Source organism: Suricata suricatta, chromosome 1, assembly GCF_006229205.1.
Source record: "Suricata suricatta isolate VVHF042 chromosome 1, meerkat_22Aug2017_6uvM2_HiC, whole genome shotgun sequence".
In the NCBI taxonomy this organism is placed as follows: domain Eukaryota; kingdom Metazoa; phylum Chordata; class Mammalia; order Carnivora; family Herpestidae; genus Suricata; species Suricata suricatta.
The window spans coordinates 69,827,098-69,846,472 of record NC_043700.1 but is presented as its reverse complement, the minus strand read 5'-3'; the positions used below and the strand labels follow the sequence as shown (position 1 = coordinate 69,846,472).

Below are 19,375 nucleotides of genomic sequence, written 5' to 3'. Positions count from 1 at the left end.
AAGAGGGAGGGGGGAAGGGGAAGAGGGGGTGATGGTCATGGAGAGGGCACTTGTGGGGAAGAGCACTGGGTGTTATATGGAAACCAACTTGGTAATAAACACTGAATACTCTCTATGTTAGCTAACTTGCCTGTAAATCATATTTAAAAAAGACAAGAGTTCCATTCTTTTTTTTTTTTATAGTTCCACCTTTGTTTTAGAACTCTAAGTTTCTCTGTACAATGAGGCTGTTAGGAGCAGCTAACAGAACATGCACGATTTGAGCAGCCCCTTCGTGCATGTGTCGAAGGCTGCCACGTGTAATCCAGAACTCACTGAAGTTCAGCTGCACGCCTGGGCCAGGAGGGGCCAGCGTGACTCAGCTCTCCCCTCAATTGGTCTCACACATACGGAACTTCTCATGGCACTGGTTTTGTGCTTAAAGATACATAGTTTTCTTGTTTTTTGTGAACTTTTTAGATGTTTATTATTTCATTTTTGAGAGAGAGAGAGAATATGAGCAGGGGAGGGGCAGAGAGAGGGAGAGACAGAATCCGAAGCAGGCTCCAGGCTCGGAGCTGTCAGCACAGAGCCCAATGTGGGGCTCAAACTCACAGACCGCGAGTTCATGAGCTGCGCCGAAGTCGGACGCTTAACTGACTGAGCCACCTGGGTGCCGCAGGATACATAGTTCTCATAATAACATGAATTAAGGTTCATTCAACCACCATAAATAATGTGTTGATTTTGTGTATTCGTGAAAGCAAATCCTCACTTGCTGGGTGACAGAAGAGATTTTCAGGGGTAAATTTGACTTCATTTTCACTTTCCTCACCAATTATCCAGCACCCCAGTTACCTGGAATTGTGCTGTCTGAACACTTGCCATGTGCCAGACACTTCACTTAGATTGTGGTGCAAAGAGGATGAGATTCTGACTCTGACCTAGAAGAGGCCACAATCCGAAGGAGAAAGACATGTAAAAAATTTGCATCAATCCCGAAATCGGGGTGGCGGGGAGAAGGCTGGCAGGTGGTGGGGAGTTGCGAGTGGGTCTCAGAGGTGACCTCTAAACCTAAGCTGGCTTTGAAAGAGAAAGAGTGTCAGGTGGAAGGAAACAAGGGCATTTTAGATGGAAGGAGAGCAGGTGCAAAGGCATGAAGGTGCGAAACCGAATAGTTCAAGGAGCCATAAATAATTCCATCTTCCCAGAGCCTCTCAGGAAGTAGAGGCAGAGAAAAGGTTATGTTTCCTTGATTAGGAGCTTGGACTTTGCTCTCTGTACCTGTGTTTCTCAGTCTCTGGGGGAGGGCCAGGGATCTGCATTCTGAGCCTCGGTGACACTTCTGTACACTGAGGCTTGAGACCCATAGCTATGGGGTGATGGGAGGCACTGCACTGTGAGAAGTGGTATAGTGGCTTCATAAAGCTATTTCCACAGAGCCTGGGGGCTTTCTAGGACATCTACTCCGAAGTCTCTCCCAGGAAGCAGGGTGCTGCCCCCTTCCTGCAGTAGTCCACCAGAGCCATTACAAGGGGCAGGATTAAGAGTATTGTGATGGAGTGGAGAGGAAATGGCAGATTTAGAAATGCTCAGAAGGGAGAGGGCAGGGCTCAGTGACCAAATTGAACTTCTCCATGTCTGGCTTGAATACTGTAGGGATGTGAGTCATTGGAGGCAATGAACAGTGGTTAAGGCTGTGCACTCAGGAGCTGGATTGCCCTGGGTCCCGGCCCCAGCTCGACCACTTTCTTACCTGTACAGTCCCGGGGAGGTTCCTTAGCCTCTCAGTGCCTCAGTTTCCTCCATAAAATGGGTATGATAAGAATAATGTACCTCATAGGCGGTTGTGAAGATGAAGTGAATGAATATACTCAGGAATATACTCAGTGCCTGACACTGAATGATGTTCAATGCACTTTCGGGAGGCAAAGTAGTTAATACTAGTTAACGTATTATTCATGGTTGTAGTGTAGAAGTAATAGTTAACCTAAGTAGTGAAGGACATAGTAAAGAACTGAAAAGCCTGATTGCCTAATTTAAATCCCATCCTGCTAGTTTTTAGCCATATGATTTATGGAAAATTAATTAACCTTCTGTGCCTCTGTTGCTGTATCTGCAAAATGGGAGTGGTGTTAACACATACTTCATATGGTGAGGATCAAAATAATATGTGTAAAATGTATTCAGACAGTACAGGCACATAGTAAGGAGGCAATCAATGTCGGCTGTTGTTACTACCGTCCTTATCCATCAATGTAAGGACAGTCCAGGGAAGGGAGGTATATTTCAGTTTTGATCAACCAGGTTGAAGTGTACCATGGCCAGTTTGGAGTGTGTAGGTTTGGAGCTTAGCAAGGAAGTCAGTGCAAAAGGTGAATTTGGGAGGGAAACGTAGAGAGAAGTTACTTTAAATCATGAGCTTCAATGTGGTTCAAGGGGGAAGGGATGGGGAATGGACGCAGGAAGAAGGACTAAGCATCCTCTTGAGCCAGGCACTGTGCAGTCTATTTTTATAGGTCATCTTACTTAAAATTCGTAGTTGGGATAATACGGTTTCAGGTGCTAATGCCCCCACAGTGTCCCATACCTACCACAACATGATATGTGGTGCATGCCAGTGTGCCCACTGCCTCCCAGTCACAGTGTTCAGTGACGACATGTCCATGGCTGGAAATCAGCAGGGATGGGGACATTTACACTACAGAAGTGGGCAGAGGCTACACATCAGAGCTCCTCCCACAGCTCCTGCCCCTCATGAGCCAGTTATTAGGACGGCATATAATTATCCCTACCACTGAAGGGATGGGGGCTCAGAGTGCTGGGGTAGGACCCAAGCTGTCTGTGCCTTTGACGCCCATGCTTTTTTAATTGCTCAATTCTTCTTCATCTAAAATGTCCTTTAACTACTGTGGTTTTCCAACGTTGAGATATTTGATACCTCCCACGCCTGAAAACTTAATTATATGCCCAGTGTGAATGAGTTATTGCATTAATTCTGATATTGTACTTGAAAACAACCTTGAATGAGTTTAGGGAGGTAGCTTAGAGCATCTGTTGCTAAAACATGGGGATGATTTTTCCCTGCACTATCAAGAGTTTGCTGACTACCATGAGCTGGTTTTGTCAGCTATTAAAGAAAGTCCTTGAACAAAGGGAAAGCCAGAAGATGTGGGAGGCAGTGAAAGCATTGCAGTTGAATCGTTTCAAATGATGTAATTCATACACTACACCTTAATGTGTCAGTGAGAAGTATTGAATGAAATACTCATCTGTACTCTAGAATAATGTACTTTCTTATCATGTAAAATGGATGTGTAAAATCACTTAGTGTAAGTTCAGAGGCTTTATAGGAAGATATGATATTTTATGCCTGTTCTTCCTTGACTCGCCTCTGCAAACCACCACCTTTCCACTCTAAAAATCTCGGGGAGAGAGATCATGCTAATTTGGCATCTGAAGTCATTATAGGGACCCTGGCACACCCCTTTGAGAATCTCATGCTTGAGAACTCTTCTTGCATTTCAAGTGGGAAGATGTTGTTAATATTTCCTGAGTGCTAGGCACTGTGCTGTGTTATGCGGTTGGACAGCAAACAGGACAGATGCTGCCCTTGCTGTCTGGGAACTCAGCAGTTTAGTGAGAGACAGTTAAACAGTTAAAGTACCCTGATAAGGGGTGGAGTTCTTAAGAGTTTTATGGAGCAAGCGTGGTCCATATAAGCCCAAAGGTAATTATCTTCACCTCAGAAACCTGGTATTCTAGGGGCGCCTGGGTGGCTCAGTCATTTGAGCATCCGACTTCGGCTCAGGTCATGATCTCACAGTTCGTGGGTTCGGGCCCCTCGTCGGGCTCTGTGCTGACAGCTCAGAGCCTGGAGCCTGCTTCCGATTCTGTGTCTCCCTGTATCTCTGCCCCTCCCTTGCTCATGATCTGTCTCTCTCTGTCTCTCAAAAATAAATAAATGTTAAAAACAAATTAAAAAAAAAAAAGAAACCTGGTATTCTAAAGTGCAGTTAGAAAAAACGATAGCGCCTGGCTGGCTCAGTCAGTAAAGTGTAAGACTCTTGATCTTGGTGTTGTGAGTTCGAGCCCCATATTGGGTGTAGAGATTGTTTAAAATTTAAAAAAAAGAAGCAAAGTGCATATTAGAAAAAGTATTATGTAAAAGAGCAGGAGAACTGGGTTTTATTCTTTTCTCTGTGTCTTTACTTCCTTTGTGATGTATCCAACTTCATTTTCTCATCTATAGAATGGAACAATAATATTTATGCTGCTGATTCATGGGGTTATTACATGGAGTACGTGAGAGGACACATTATGAAAGTGCTTTAATATTATTGAACATTTCATTTTTCCATGATGTAATGTGGGTGTAATTTACTCAAGTCATTAATAATGTATCCGAGGACTCACCCATTCAGCAAACATTTGTTAAGCACCTACTTATTTGAAAGTTCTATTTTAGACCCTGTATTTTGCTCAGTTTCATCCTCTTGCATTATCCCATTCAAAGTTTCTAGATTTACTTTGCATGAATATTCAAATTAAGTTGGCATGGGGGTGGGAGGAAGTGAAGTTATCGATTCCCTATTGCAGTCCAGGAGCTTACCTTCTGGAATCTTCTGGAAGCATGGGGGAAGTGGCCGGGGGAGCACAGATGAGAAGCCGTTAGCTAAAAACTTCATTTCATGCTTCATCGGCTAGCTTAACATCTGGGAAAAACCAGTTTAATTATCTTATGGGATTGTTGCCAAATTATTTATAATTACTTTTAAAACTGGTGCTACATATTTTACTAGCCAAAATGTAACCACCAAATAAAATCTTGTACATCAAAGTAGCCAGGAAAAGATTTTGTAAATACTGTGTATGTTTGTGTTACATTTATATTCATTATGAAAGAACTAGTTTTCATCATATAATAGAATGCTGTAGAGTGGGGGTACTTTGCTATAGTCTAAATAGAATATACTAAAAATCTTACAGAGTAAAAAAGCATGATCCCAAATTATTTCTGACTTCTGGAATTTCTGTTTATTTTATTTTTGTCCCAAGACATTTTATAAACACCTGGTTAATGTGCATTTCAACATAATATAATATACTATAGTTACACATCATTACTCATCATCAAGATTTTTGTAGTTTATTTGCTAGTAAAGATAGCATTAGCTGTCCCTCAAGATTATGCTGGTGGTTTCCTTTGATCTTCAAGAGTAACATCGTGATCCTCAAATAGAATTAAAAAAAAAAATATGATGATCAATAATTTCTGACAAGATCAAAGATGCTCATAAGAATCAGAACCAGTCAGGCCAAGCCCAGTTATTTGGATACCAAGCCCTGTGGCTTAGAGAGAAAGATTTTTAAAATTTTTAAATGTTTATATTTATTTTTGAGAGTGCTCTAGCACGAATGGGGGAGGGGCACAGAGAGAGGGAGACAGAATTCAAATCAGGCTCCAGGCTCTGAGCTGTTAGCACAGAGCCTGGTGTAGGGCTCAAACTCGTGAACCACAAGATAATGACCTGAGCCGAAGTTGGATGCTTAACCAACTGTGCCACACAGGTGCCCCCCCCACTAAAGAAAAAGAGTTTTAAAAACAAAAATTATAAAATTAAAATGGGAGTGCTTGTTCCATCTAGCTCTTTCAAAAATATATAAGCAAATTGAGACCAACAGATCTTCTTCCAACCCTGTGATCTTATTTATATGTGAGGCAACAGACCCAGGCTCTGTTAACTTGAGGTGGAGAATAAGAGCTGAGCCAACACATGGAGCTTAACACCGTAGAGGCTGCTAAGCCTCTTTTCAGCAGTGTGGTCTTTTGTCACAAGGTCCCATTGTTCTCAGGACCCAGCATTGGTAGGCATGCGCATCTCAGTTCATTTCAAACTCAGTATAGTCTTCCTTCTCCTTGTTCCAAATGGTATTGGTACTGGATCCACCAAAATGTCTTCCCATTTTACCTGCACTCTGAAATGTGTCTTTATTTCTGCAAAGAAAAAAGTGTCAGTAATTTTTGCACATGTATCTTCTCTCCTTCAACATCACCTCTTATATTTTGGGGAAGAAAGTTAAATCTTTTTCACTAAGGCACCTCTGAACGTCTACTCAAGTACTATTCTCTCCGTAACTTTTCCCTTCCTTTCATACACCAACCTGCTGCCTACAGAGCCTTTTCTGAGTAGAATCAGCTTTGTCTTTAGCAGGATAGACAAGGTTAGATAAAAGAAGGCAGCAGGTAAGTTATCCGTACATGGACCAGAAGCATCTACTCTGTTTAGGTGTTTTTATTCCCCTCCCTATTTTCAGTATTTCTTCCCCCTACCTGTGTGTCCTCTAAGCCATGATTATACTTCCAGTTTTGTATAATCAAGGTCCTATAATAGCCTGGAGTTTCTTTCCAGAGTCACTTCTTTTGTTCATGTTCCAATCTCAGTTGGAGTCCTCTTGCTTTGTTAACTAGGTTTCTTTACTTGTTCCTTGGTTCCTTACCTTGCTAATAACTTCCATGTTTTTATCAAATATTTTTGACAAACTAAGTTTTGTCTGGCCTTGCAGCCACTACCTTTAAAAAAGTATTTATAGGGGCACCTGGGTGGCTCAGTTGGTTAAGGGTCTGACTTCAGCTCAGATCATAATCTCATGATTTGTGAGTTCGAGCCCAGCACTGGGCTCTGGGCTAACAGCTCAGAGCCTGGAGCCTACTTTGGATTCTTTGTCTCTCTCTCTCTCTCTCTCTGCCCCTTCCCCGCTTGCACTGTCTCTCTCACTCTCTCTCTCTCTCAAAAATAAATAAACATTTTTAAAAGTATTTATAGACTGAGCATTTTAGAAGAAGTAGTTTTTCCCCTGGTCCTTCAGTTTTGCTGTACCTCTTAGCCAGTCGCTATTCAGACATCAGAGGGAAAGACCAAAAGCTAATAGGATGTTGGCACATACCTCCCTCAAGGGCTAAACACCACTTCCCTTTCCACCAGCAGACACCAACACATTATTTTAAAAGAGGATTAGCTGATGTCATATGCATGCATATTATAGGGAATATATGCAGATCAGGTATAAAACATCATCTCTTCTGGTACATGTGAAATAAAATAGAACCCTTTCTTCTGCAGCATGGAAGATGTTCTTTTGAGAATCTGCATCTCCAATTTTTCTTTTCCGTTAGTGAGAATAGATGAGATACAGAGGTGGTGAGTAAACCGGATGGAGGGGAGCCCAGGATTTCCGTAAAACAACTACCATGTGGATCTGGTTGAAGCCAGTAACCAGAGGGTTAACAGGACTGGAACTAATCCACAGCTGCAGATTCAGAAGTGTAGCTGCAACTTTTTACGCAGACCTTTCTGTTTGCCTTTAAATTTCCTTGTCTCCTACTGCAGGGAGGCTTGTCCTCCCGTCTCTCCCTTTGGCAGCCTCTGGAATAAACCCTTTCCTTGCAATATACTCCATGACTCCAAATGATCGCATTTGCTGTGTGCGTTGGGGCAGATGAACTTGGGTGTGCTTACATGGTGAGAACTAGGTGGTCTGAGATGTTTTTGCCCAGCAGTTCTGCTGTTGAGCTTATTCTGAGTTTAATTCCATTGCCAATTTCACTTCCTAAACCCCAGAATCTGTTTCAAAAGAGTCTATTTCTAAGCAGTGCTTACGCATGTGTTTGACATCAGCCACCATCAGTGTGCCACTAAGTGTGCCTACAGCACTGCATTGATATCTAAAAACAAAATATCAAATTGCTCTTGTGAATCTGATAAAAAAAAATGAAATGACATGATGAAATGTAAATATAGAAGTGCCAAAAAACTGAAGGCATAGCTTTCTCTCTCCATGAAAATTTAAATGTCCTTCCTGGTCACTTCTGAGCACAGTTCAGTCCATTTCCATCCATTAATATTTACATAGTCCTGTCTAAAAAAGTTATAAACCCTTGTTTTGAAGCAAAAATAAAGATCTGTTAACCTATAGATGCCTTGGCTTTTTTTCCCTCTCATTAAAAAATCCAGTACAGATGAAAATGTTATTGGATTAATTAATTTTCCCTTGCCTTTTTAAAAAATGTTTATTTTGGAGAAACTTTAAAATAAGGCCTTCTCTAGCTGCATATCCTTGATTGTAGTATTAGTTTGTATTATTGTTTCTTTGTGAAATCTAAACATTTTAATATGGTTATCAATACAGTATTATAACATGCAGTTACAACTCAAGAGAAGATTGCACTTCCCTAAAAAAGTGATTTTGGTCCGGAAGAGAAGTTAAGTAGCATGTGGATTAAGTAATGGTGGAGAGGTTCTCTTTTTTAAAGTATAATTTAAAAAAAATACTTTATAGGTTACCTCTGGAAGCCTACTCATTCTCTTGAAGAAACTGAGCGATCTATTCTCTATTGCGGGGGCGCCTGGGTCGTTCAGTCATTTAAGCATTGAACTCTTGATTTCGGCTGAGGTCATGATCTCATGGTTTGCTTCGGAGGGTCAAGCTCTGTGTCACATTCTACGCTGACAGCGCAGAACCTTCCTGGGATTCCCTTTCTTTCATTCTCCCCTGCCCCTTCCGTACTCGTGCACAAGTGCTCTCTCTCTCTCTAAAAACATTAAAAATAATAGTTCTCTTTTGCTTAATTTCTGTGGTTTTATAATTTGTTTCTAGGTACCAAAGGAAGAAATAAAGGAGAATTTACAAATCTTCAAGGCGTAGCTGCATCTACAAATGGAAAGATATTAATTGCAGATAGCAACAACCAGTGCGTACAGGTATGGCCCCGAATTATGTACCTTTACTTACACAATAAAACAGATAGTTGCCTATTTTCCTACTTATGGGTTAAGATCCACAGGTCGACGAAAGAAGGGGAAGCTTATGATAGACCTTCCTTCAGCTAGAGTTTGCGTGGTCTGACCTGTAGTACATATGCCAACTCTTCTTGGTTCTTTCTTCCTCACTAGTGCACACTCCAAGGGATGTCATTTGTTTTGCAGATATTTTCCAATGACGGCCAGTTCAAAAGTCGGTTCGGCATACGGGGGCGCTCTCCCGGGCAGCTGCAGCGGCCCACAGGCGTAGCCGTGCATCCCAGTGGGGACATAATCATCGCCGACTATGATAATAAGTGGGTTAGCATTTTCTCTTCTGATGGCAAGTTTAAGGTAAGACTAAACTACCAATAGGCTGCTAAGCAGTAGAGAGAAGGAATAGGAAATACAAGGTGAAATTCAACAAGTTTTCATACATAAAAGACACGCTGACTTTGTTGCTTCTAAGTTCTATGGAGAGTAACAATGATATTGTCATAAATCTCATCTATCCAAAATAATGGCTTCATTTTATAAGGCAGTTTAGGTTCAGTGACTTTTTTTTTTAACATATCATCAGATTTACCTAAATTCAATGAAGAACAACTGAGAGAAAAGGGTACTGCAGAGGCAATCGAGATTTCCTGAATTAACCTACAGATGGTCATGTATGAAGTGCCTTCTGCTTTCTCAGGCCTGTGATGATATGGGAGAAGCGGGATTATAAAACAGGGTTTCTATCTTTGAAAAACATAGAAGCCTCTTGAGGGGGAAAAAAGACCCCAGAAAGGGCATAAAACAATTTGTGTCAGCCTCGAATCAGTCATGCATTGTTAGGTACAGTCTGAGAACCTAGTGTGAAAGTGTATAACACAGGAGTCTGAAGGACAAGAAAATGGTGGCTGCACAGAGGACGGTGAGTCGAGCTGCACTTTTGGGGAGGGGGGGTGACCAGTCATTTGACAGATTTGCTGTTGTCCTCAGCAGCATCTGTTTCTGCATCAAGAAAGAATAGAGCGCCCTCTAGTGATAGCAGAAATCTCTCTTCTGAGGTGTTATCCACGAGTAGTAGTATGCAGTCCATTTTCTGCGTTTGTTCACAAGAAGGTTATGAGACATTTTGTCAAAGGTGTTTTTGAAGGCCATATGCAGTGTGCCTTCTGCATGGCCCTGTCCAGCCTTCTGGAAGCTTCTCTTTCAGGTGACAACATGAACTTACATTTAGATCAACCCTTTGGAATCCCAACTCTGCAGCTTTTAACTAATGATATAACTTCCTTGAGCTTTGATAGTCTCATATGTCACATTTGGATTTTAAAAAATCTGTTTTGTAGGATTTGGGGGTAAGGATTAAATGAGATTTACTTCCTGGATTTATATGTGCCTCGTATGAAATAGGCATCTAAGAAATGTTCTTTTCACTGCTTCCAGTAACCCTGTCCCAAAAACGAAGCCTGTTTGATCAGCTGTGATTAGACTTAATGACCTCATGCCAGCACCTGGTCATCACTTCTTTGTCTAAATGTTCAGAGTTGATGCTCTTCATCATCTATCTTGGAATCCTAAAGATTACAGAGTTCACTCGTTTTTGTCTTATTGGAGGAATTTATATTTTTCTTTGTAAAGTTATTGGATTACTATAGTCACCTCATCATTTTTATTAAAACATATTATTTCCATAATTATTAACCCTTAGATTGGAGCTTCTGTTTTGTATGGGGCAGGATCTTTTCAATCTAAGAGAATAAAAAGCCATAGTTTATAATTCTGCCATATTAGCACAATTGTTCAATTGTCTTTGAGGGTTTTTTATTCCCTTAGAAATTTGATGACTCTGTATGATAGCTACGTACACAGAAATATCTCTTGCCTTTGTGTATTTCTAACTCCCTCTTCTTTTATATTTTCATAACTGCATTTTTATTAGACATATCCGAATACAACAACTTTAACATGAATAGAAGGAGAACTATTCAATGACCTTTTGAAAATATCCATCTAGTTTGGAGACAACCCAAACTTCCTTCTTGTTACGTACTCTAGCAAAATTACCCGTCTCTCTAAATTCGTAAGTGAATGCTAAAATAAACATTGAAGCAAGAGTTTTATATATCTAATATACTGAAATATTTTATATCCAACATATTAAAACATGTTGAAACATGAGTTTTGTATCTAAGAGAGAAGGGCTTCCTGAATTATGCATTTTTTATTCAATGGTTCAATATTTTATATGTAGTAGATACTCTTCCTAAAAGATTAGATCCTCATGGTTGGAATACTGTTGGTAGTAATTGGAATAAACAAGAACACTCATGCCCTCTAGAGGATTGGGGGAATAGACATGGTATAATTTCAACATACCTCCTCCCCCGCTTTTTTTAAATAGGCATTGATCAGGGGGTAAAGGGATAGCAGGTGAAAATGCTGTAGTAGTGTAATGGGACCTCATCCAACTGACCATGTGCATGACCATTTACTCAGAGATAGTTATTTTCTTTTCCAGTGGGATTCAGTAAAATTAAACAGATGCTCAGAAAGACAAACCTTTAACACAAAAGCGGATTCTTTGTATTTATTCCTAATAGTTCTAGAGATATAAAAGCTTATCCCATTTTCTTTCTTTTACTCACCAAATTCTTAGCCCGAATTTTCATTCCTCTCTGCCTCTAATTTTTCCTTTCCGTCTTTTCTGCTGATTTTATCTTCCAGCCCATCTAGGACCTCGGAACAGATACAGAGGCCTCTGGGCCCCCTTTTCTAAAATCATCCCTTCCTCAATTTATGGACCTCCTTGTCAAGTTTACTACTTTTATTTAACTGTTCCAAAGCCAGGGTCTAAAGTATCTCTGCTCACTATCCTATTTAAGACAGGGGACACATTGTCAGACCAAATGCTGTAACTCTTATTTCACATGGTAGAATCTAGTGCAGCTAAACGGGGAGTGATAAAGGGAAAGTGAAAGGAAAAGAGGTTTTGGCTTAACATTTAAAGTTGTTTTGTTTTGTTTTGTTTTGTTTTGAAGACCTAGCTCTTACTACACCGTGGAATGGAAGTAATCCTTCATTTTCTGTTTTTATTCTACATAATTATCATCTGCTTGATATTATATGGCTGAGTTATTCTAAGTAACAACTAGTGTTCATGATGTTAGGTAGTAATAATATTCTTGCTCTAAAACTCAGAGTGTCCTCTCTTCCTTTTGATCTCTACTGACATATCTTCCATTACAACATGAAAGAAGGTATATAGTTTCTTTAAACCCATTATGATATAGCCTCTGATCTCTGAGCTAGACTGCAAAATGAGAATCCAATTTATACAACAGATTCCCTTGCAAGAATCTCATTGTTTCCTTCATAAGTGGATATGTCTCTTTGTAGCAAATCTGAATCTCACTTATAAGAATAAAAGATTGTACAAGGTCTGAACCTCGGCTATGAAACCCTCCCTTTGCCTCTCTCCATAGTCTCTGCACATGCCTGTGTGTCTCTGTTAGGAAGGAAGGTAGTTCTGAGAGTCAAGTAGGATATCACCTGAAGAGCGGAGAGAGGGAGCCTGGGTGCCGTATGCTGTGCTTGGCACTCTGTCCTTTAGAATCCATGGGACTCATGAGGCAAATACAGTGGCTGCCACTTATTTTATAGACAAGAAAACTGAAGTTCATACTGGTAAAGAGTGAATTTTGCTCTGAAATTTGGATCCTAGGTATGAAAGACCTGCGGTATATAGGAGGAAAAGGAACCAAGAGGGATTCCTGGGTGGCTCAGTTGGTTGATCATCCGATTCTTGATTTTGACTCAGGTTATGATCTCGTGGTTCATGGGTTCAAGCCCTGCATTGGGTTCTTTACTGAGAGCCCGGAGCCTTCTTGAGATTCTTTCTCTCTCTCTGTCGTTCTCCCCCTACCCACCCCCCACCCACTTGGTTGTGTGGGCTGTCTCTCAAAATAAAAAAATAAAAGGAACTAGGAAATCAGGAGGTGTTAATTTAGGCTTCATTTTTTTTAATGGTGGAAATGAAAAGGTAAACTTGGTTTAACATTGGCTGAATTTAAGATGATAACTTGTAAAATAGGCCAGGACTAAAGATATGGATTTGAGACTTTTATGCACAGATGTAGAAGCTGATGCCATAGCATAAATGAGATCTTAGAAGAAGTATATAGAATTGCACTATCCAATTTGGTGGGCACTGGCACAGGGGATACTGAGGTCGTGAAATGGGACTCGTCTGAATCGAGATGTGCTGTGCATGTGGAATACACACTGGGTTTCAAAGATTTAGTAAGAAAAAAAAAGTAAAATATTTCATCAATAATTTTAATATTGATTATATGTTGAAATGATAACTTTTAGATAGATCAAATAGAAAATGATTAAAATAATTTTCCTTTTTCCTTTTTGTTTTTTCGATGTTGTAATTCAGAAAAATCCTAGGGCGCCTGCGTGGCTCAGTTGGTTGAGCATCCGGCTTCAGCTCAGGTCATGATCTTGGGGTTCGTGGGTTCGAGCCCCGCATCAGGCTCTGTGCTGACAGCTCAGAGCCTGGAACCTGCTTCAGATTCTGTGTCTCCCTCGCTCTCTGCCCCTCTCCCACTCATGCTCTGTTTCTCTCTGTCTCAATAATAAAAACATTAAAAAATTAAATAAAATTGAAAACGGTCTATATTTTAAAAATAAATAAAACGTTAAAATTTTTTAAAAATCTTAATTAAATACATGGCTCATGTTATATTTCTGTCTGGTAGCACTAATATAGAGGAAATAAGGGGACTAAAACAGAACCTAAGGGAATAGAAACTTTTTTGGAATTAAAAATTTTAATTTAAAAAGTAATACATACTGGGGAGGCTGGGTGGCTCAGTCAGTTAAGCATCTGACTTCAGCTTCAGTCATAATCTCGCAATTCATGAGTTCAAGCCCCTCATCAGGCTCTCACTGACAGTGCAGAGTCTGCTTGGGATTCTCTCTCTCTCTCCACCCCCCAACACTTGCAGGCTCGCTCTCTCTCTTTCTCTCTCTTCCTCTCTCTCTCTCGCTCTCCCTTGCAAAACAAAACAAAACAACAAAACAATTACCTTGAAAAAGTAAGTATTTAAAATAACCCTACAGATGAGTACAAAATGAAAAGTAAGAGTTTCTCCTACTACCGTTTATATCACTGGTTTCTTACTGGTCTCTTCCAGGAATATGTGTGTGTACCTATATAAACACATTTAATTCAGATTGGCTCAGACTGTACTCACTGTTCTGTACCTTGCTTTGTTTAATAATGTATCTGAGAAAGCACGTATAAAAACACAGAGATCTGCTTGACTCTGAGCCTCTGGTGTTCTTGCGTCCCACTCACTTGCCAGGTGCTCTTTCTGGCTTTGTCCTCATCTTGGGTGCTCCTTCTCCTTCCTTGTCTGTAGTGGCCTGTCACATTGATTTTTTGTCTGGTATGGCTTCTAGGATAGCCTATTTGAATTCTCTCAGATCTACCAAACACTCAGTACCAGGCACATTAAACAGGCCTCAGTGCACCTGTTTGTCTCTGCAGTGTGACTGAGACTCCCTGCAGGAGAGGGACTGGTCTTCCTTGGCCTTGTCTGCTCGGTGCCTGGAGTCGTTAGCCCAAGAGTGGGTGCTCCATCGCCCACCAAGGTTTGCAGAATTAGTCAACAAGTGGGTGAATGAGTAAAGTACTTTATAATGGAGCTATAAAAGTAAAGATATAAGACAAGCATCTCATAGCAAACAGGCATTTATATAGTCTACTCAGAAAAATAAGATGTAAAATGCGTGTGGTATGTGTTTGATAGAAATCTAATGCTTTTCTCCCATTTTAAAATACTGAAAACTAGAACCATTCAATCATCAGGATTACCCTAAATAGACTTTTAATATTAATGTATTCAGTAAATACATTGTTGAGTACCTTGTTAGGCACCAAAAAGTATGCTGGGCCCTGAGTACACAGTAGTCGATAAAACAGACATGACTCCTGCCTGCATGGAATTTAACACTGGTAAAGTTCAATGGCAGGTGCTTGGCAGCTCTGATATTATGATCTACAGTAATGACGATGATAGCTTCCAGTTAATGACTACTTAATATATGCTGTATTCTACACTAAACACTTTATCTACATTGTTTTACTTAGTACCTATTCCAAAAATGCCTTTGGATGTTACCAAAGTCTTTTTTTTTTTTTTTACATTTTTTAATATATAAGGAATTTGAAGCTTTAAGGAAATCGAATCCCTTTATGCTATACCAGATGCATCTAAAACAAGCGACAGACATAGAATAATCTTCCTACTCGTGACCCAGTGATCTTTTGCCACACTGTGTTGCATCTTTACAAGGTTACTGTGACCCCAATTAAGGGGATTCTAGAACACTCATGGTGGTGATCCTCTTAAAAAGTAAGGATTTCACATAAATCTTAGTAACAGATAATGAATGTGACCCATGAGTAGCTGCGCAGCTCAATTTGAAGGTTTAGGTAAGTGTTTACTAGAACAGATGTCCGTCTTCACGTTCGGTAGTGTTTTAAACCTTACCTTCTGTACTTGTTTCTAACAGACAAAAATCGGATCAGGAAAGTTGATGGGGCCCAAAGGAGTCTCCGTGGACCGCAATGGGCACATCATTGTGGTGGATAACAAGGCGTGCTGCGTGTTCATTTTCCAGCCAAATGGGAAAATCGTCACCAGGTTTGGCAGCCGAGGAAACGGGGACAGGCAGTTTGCAGGTACACTGGATGGTAATATGTAAACCCCCTTTTTTATGCTTCTTTTGCTCACATTTGCATGATGTCGGAGCATGTGGAAGACGCCTCGATCCCCGGTGTGCTTGCTGGCTTTGGGAAGGATACCGGGGATAAAATCTACGCAAAGGCATGGTGAGATGCTTCTCAATCACCCCACCTGCAGGAAGCTGACCTGCAGTGCGGGGGTGGTTCCTGTTGGCAGCTGTTTACGACTCCAACGTCCCATCTTTGAATATTAATATCAAGTAAAACATAAAATTTAAGATAACGTATCTTTAGAATAAAAATGTTTGAGGAGTAATGGAGTAACTCCAATTTCTACCTAGCAGTAGCGTTGTGTAATAAGGAGCTTCTGAATGAGAAGTTTTTTCACCTGTCTAGGTGATGAGAGAGAGCAGGACTTTAGAAAAGCTGCTGAGTACAGGAAGGACAGTGCTGTGACTTCTCTTTCTGGCGTGCCACTTTGGAAGCACAAGCTTACTTAATTTTTCACGTCTGCAGCAGTATATTAAATTTCCTTTTTGAAAGGATGCTTTCAGCATTTGACAGTAATTTGCATAATCATTTTTGTGCTTTGTCTCCAGTTCTGCCAGGTTCTGAACGTCATTCCAAATTACAAAATATGGGTTTCCACTCTATTTTTTAAAAAAAATATATTACATATGGGAGTCTTTTTCCCAGGACTAAGAATCACCACATCCTTCCTCAGTGGGCACTGAGGGCCCTAAAAGGGCCTAACATACTCAGGGAAGCTGGCAGATGTGACTTTCAGCTGGTGCTGCGGAGAATTAATTCTGGTGCTTCTTGCTCGCTCCACTTCAGTAAGGCTGCTGGAAGTCTGACCTTGATCTAAAAGAAGCCGGAGTAGACAGTCCCAAGTGTAGAATGATAGAGGACCATGTCATCTAGAGCCAGAGTTCCAGCTGAATGATCTTTCTTAATTCTTTGTTCTTTCTTAAATAATATGTTAAATTTTGTTACTGCTACATTGTTGTAATCATTTTTACTGTTAATAGTCGTCACATATGTTTTTCATCTTTATTGCAGGTCCCCATTTTGCAGCTGTAAATAGCAATAATGAGATTATTGTTACAGATTTCCATAATCATTCTGTCAAGGTACTACAAACACACCAATTATTGTTCACTTTTAACTGCTTTTATTGAGAAATCAGTCTCAGAGAAAATAATGTAATATTCCCACATATGCACAGGAACTAAAGAAGTTAACCCAAAAGAGTAGATTTTGCTTCTCCCTAAAGATGCCGGTTTTAATTTGGACATACAGACTTGGGAGAGTCAGAAATCGAACAAAATGCAGTAGCGACCAGTTTTTAAATTTGAAATAGCTATAAATGGAGATGACTTAAAAATTAAATTTGAAAAAGCAGTTGCTTGAACTTAGAGAGGCAGAACTTATTGAAGCTTAATATTTTGTCGCTATTCAACAAATTAAAACAAGATCACTTTTTCAATGATTTGCATCCTAAGGCCTTTCAAACAAAATTAGATATTAGAGCTTGCTACCGCCACAGATTTGGGGAGGGAAATATTCCTATAGATGTTTCATACTTCAGAGAGGCTTTCACTCACTTGGTGTTCCCTAAAATACAGCGCCCCTTCCCCTCCACCAAACAGCATAGTACATCTTTCTCACTAGGTGTAGGGGAAAGAAATATTTGATATTTATTATGAGCAAATCAGGAAACCCAGAAATAAATCCAAACAAATTTCTCATTTACTGAAATGAGAAAATGTTTAGTTGCATTCCAGATCACAGTTCGCAAGGTTCGGTGCACGGTCCACTGAAGGCCAGGTACCCATGGACAGTGCGCTGGCAGACATTTTCATTTTAAGAGTTATGTGTTTATTTTTAGGGTAACCCTCTGTTTACATCAAGCAGTACTGGTTTGCACTTATAGACATGATATAAAGTTTTCCTTGTAAGTAAATTCATTAAAATGTTTTAAAGTGAGGCCATTTCAAAGGAAGGGGAAGAAGCAAACCGCATAGGTGGCATATGGTTGCACTTAGAGACAACCATTGGGCAACCAAAGTTAAAAAACCATTTGTCATTGTTGGTGACTGGAATAGCTCCGTAGGGGTAGGATTTCAACACCCAAAGGCACTCTTTCTTCTGAGTCCATCACTGCTTCATTTCCCCAGCTTGTCCCAAAAGATACCTTTAGTCCAAGTAAATGGAACAGTTTTGAGCTTTTTTTGGTGGGTGCCAAGTCCCTGTGCAAAGTGTAGAGCACAGTGGGCCTTGGCTGATTGGCAGGAGGAAGGGAAAGGATGCCCTCCCGTTGCTTACTTCTCAGGCTGCCTCCTGCCATGTTGTCTCTCCAGAGTTGCTGCCACAGGGGTAGAGCTCACTCCCCACTCCCCCACCTCCCTCAGTGTCTGTGAGCTGCAAGTTCTCTCTCTCTACCGGAGGTGTCTTGGTAAAAGGAAGAGGACAGTGGGAACAGTAGTGCTGGGGAGGAGGGAAACAGCAAAGAGGCGGTAGGGACTGGGCTCTAGACTGCCCTCCCGGGGGGCCTGTCCCAGTCCTGTATGATGAGCTTAACGGTAACATAGGCTGTCCTCAGACTTCCTGTCCTTCACTCACTTTATAGAGGAATCATTTCACCACAGGGCATTTAACCAGAAGATAACTCATGTAGATCAGCAAAGGCCAGCAAACGCCTGCATAGATGCTCTCCACCCCCACTGGAGGACAGTAATATTAATCAAGTTGCTCTTTTCTACTAAGCGCAACTGTGGCCTCAGAGCCTTCCCGTCCCAGTGCTCCAGGCAGCCTCTATGAATCAACTGGCATTGGTATGTGGGAGGACTCCTAGTTACCAGTCCTGGCTGACAATGTAGAAGGAAGTAAAACATATGTAAGTAATCAAAATGCAAGGCAGATAGCGATACATTATTATTTTAATATAGGTACATATAAAGCTCTATAAGTATCCAGAAGAAAACAAAGAGCAGATTTCTGTAACTAAGACTATCAGGGAAGACTTCCAAGTGGAGGTGGTATTTGAGGTGAGCAGAATTTTGAAATAAATCAGGAAAAGAGTATCATCAAAGTTATAAAAAAACTTGCTATACAAACTTGCTATGAAAAGTAAAGCTGTAAAAACTATTTCAGATCATGCATCTGCCTCTTAATATATTTTCATCTGAATAATTTATAAGCAATTAAATGGCATTGTAGGTAGGAGAAATAGAAACTACAAGAAATTTGTAATTATTAAGATTCTGAAAACTCATCAAGTTTTCAGTATAGCAGAGGTAGATTATTTCAGTAATTTAAATTCAGTTTTCCTCCTGTTTAGGAAAACCAGTGTTTTTTCTCTTCTGTTTGACAGCTGTTGCCATTGTAGCTTTTATGGAGTAGCTGGGCTTTCGTTTCCCAAGTAACACATGGCCGTTAGCAGTGGTCTGGGTTCCATTCACTTCTCTGTCGGTAAATGTAAAAACCGTGCCTATAGGTCAGGGCTAACCAGTGGTCTAGTTCTTTAGCTACCTTCAGTGTATACTTTCTTTTCATTGCAAAACAAGTAAGACTAAGTTTGGCATTCAGCATCATCACAAAATGGAGCAAAAGCCTTTGTGCTTTTTGCATTATACCAAGGAAAACATGCTTCCTTGGAGAGAGGAATACAAGCAAAGATTATTACTAGGACTTAATAAGGGAAAGATCAGAGCATAATAAATTGTGTCCTCACCAGCATACAAATAGTCTCATTGACCTTTAAAACAAGAATGTTCTGTGTGAAAGGAGATAAAAGGAATCACAAAGATTTTTAAATATCACATCTTATCCAAAGATGGTTCTTATC

At 40.4% G+C, this 19,375-nt stretch overlaps 1 protein-coding gene across 7 annotated transcripts in view; it reads left to right on the top strand.

The window, feature by feature from the left end:
• TRIM2 (tripartite motif containing 2) overlaps positions 1–19,375 on the top strand; it is a 115,970-nt gene that overhangs the window by 86,543 nt on the left and 10,052 nt on the right. For 6 of the 7 annotated variants that reach the window (XM_029939939.1, XM_029939933.1, XM_029939957.1 and 3 more), the window contains 4 exons: positions 8,638–8,741; positions 8,967–9,134; positions 15,354–15,522; positions 16,588–16,658. In XM_029939939.1, the coding sequence (XP_029795799.1) occupies positions 8,638–8,741; positions 8,967–9,134; positions 15,354–15,522; positions 16,588–16,658 (512 nt within the window). The remainder of the gene's footprint in view (positions 1–8,637; positions 8,742–8,966; positions 9,135–15,353; positions 15,523–16,587; positions 16,659–19,375) is intronic. The other variant, XM_029939964.1, reaches the window with a different exon arrangement.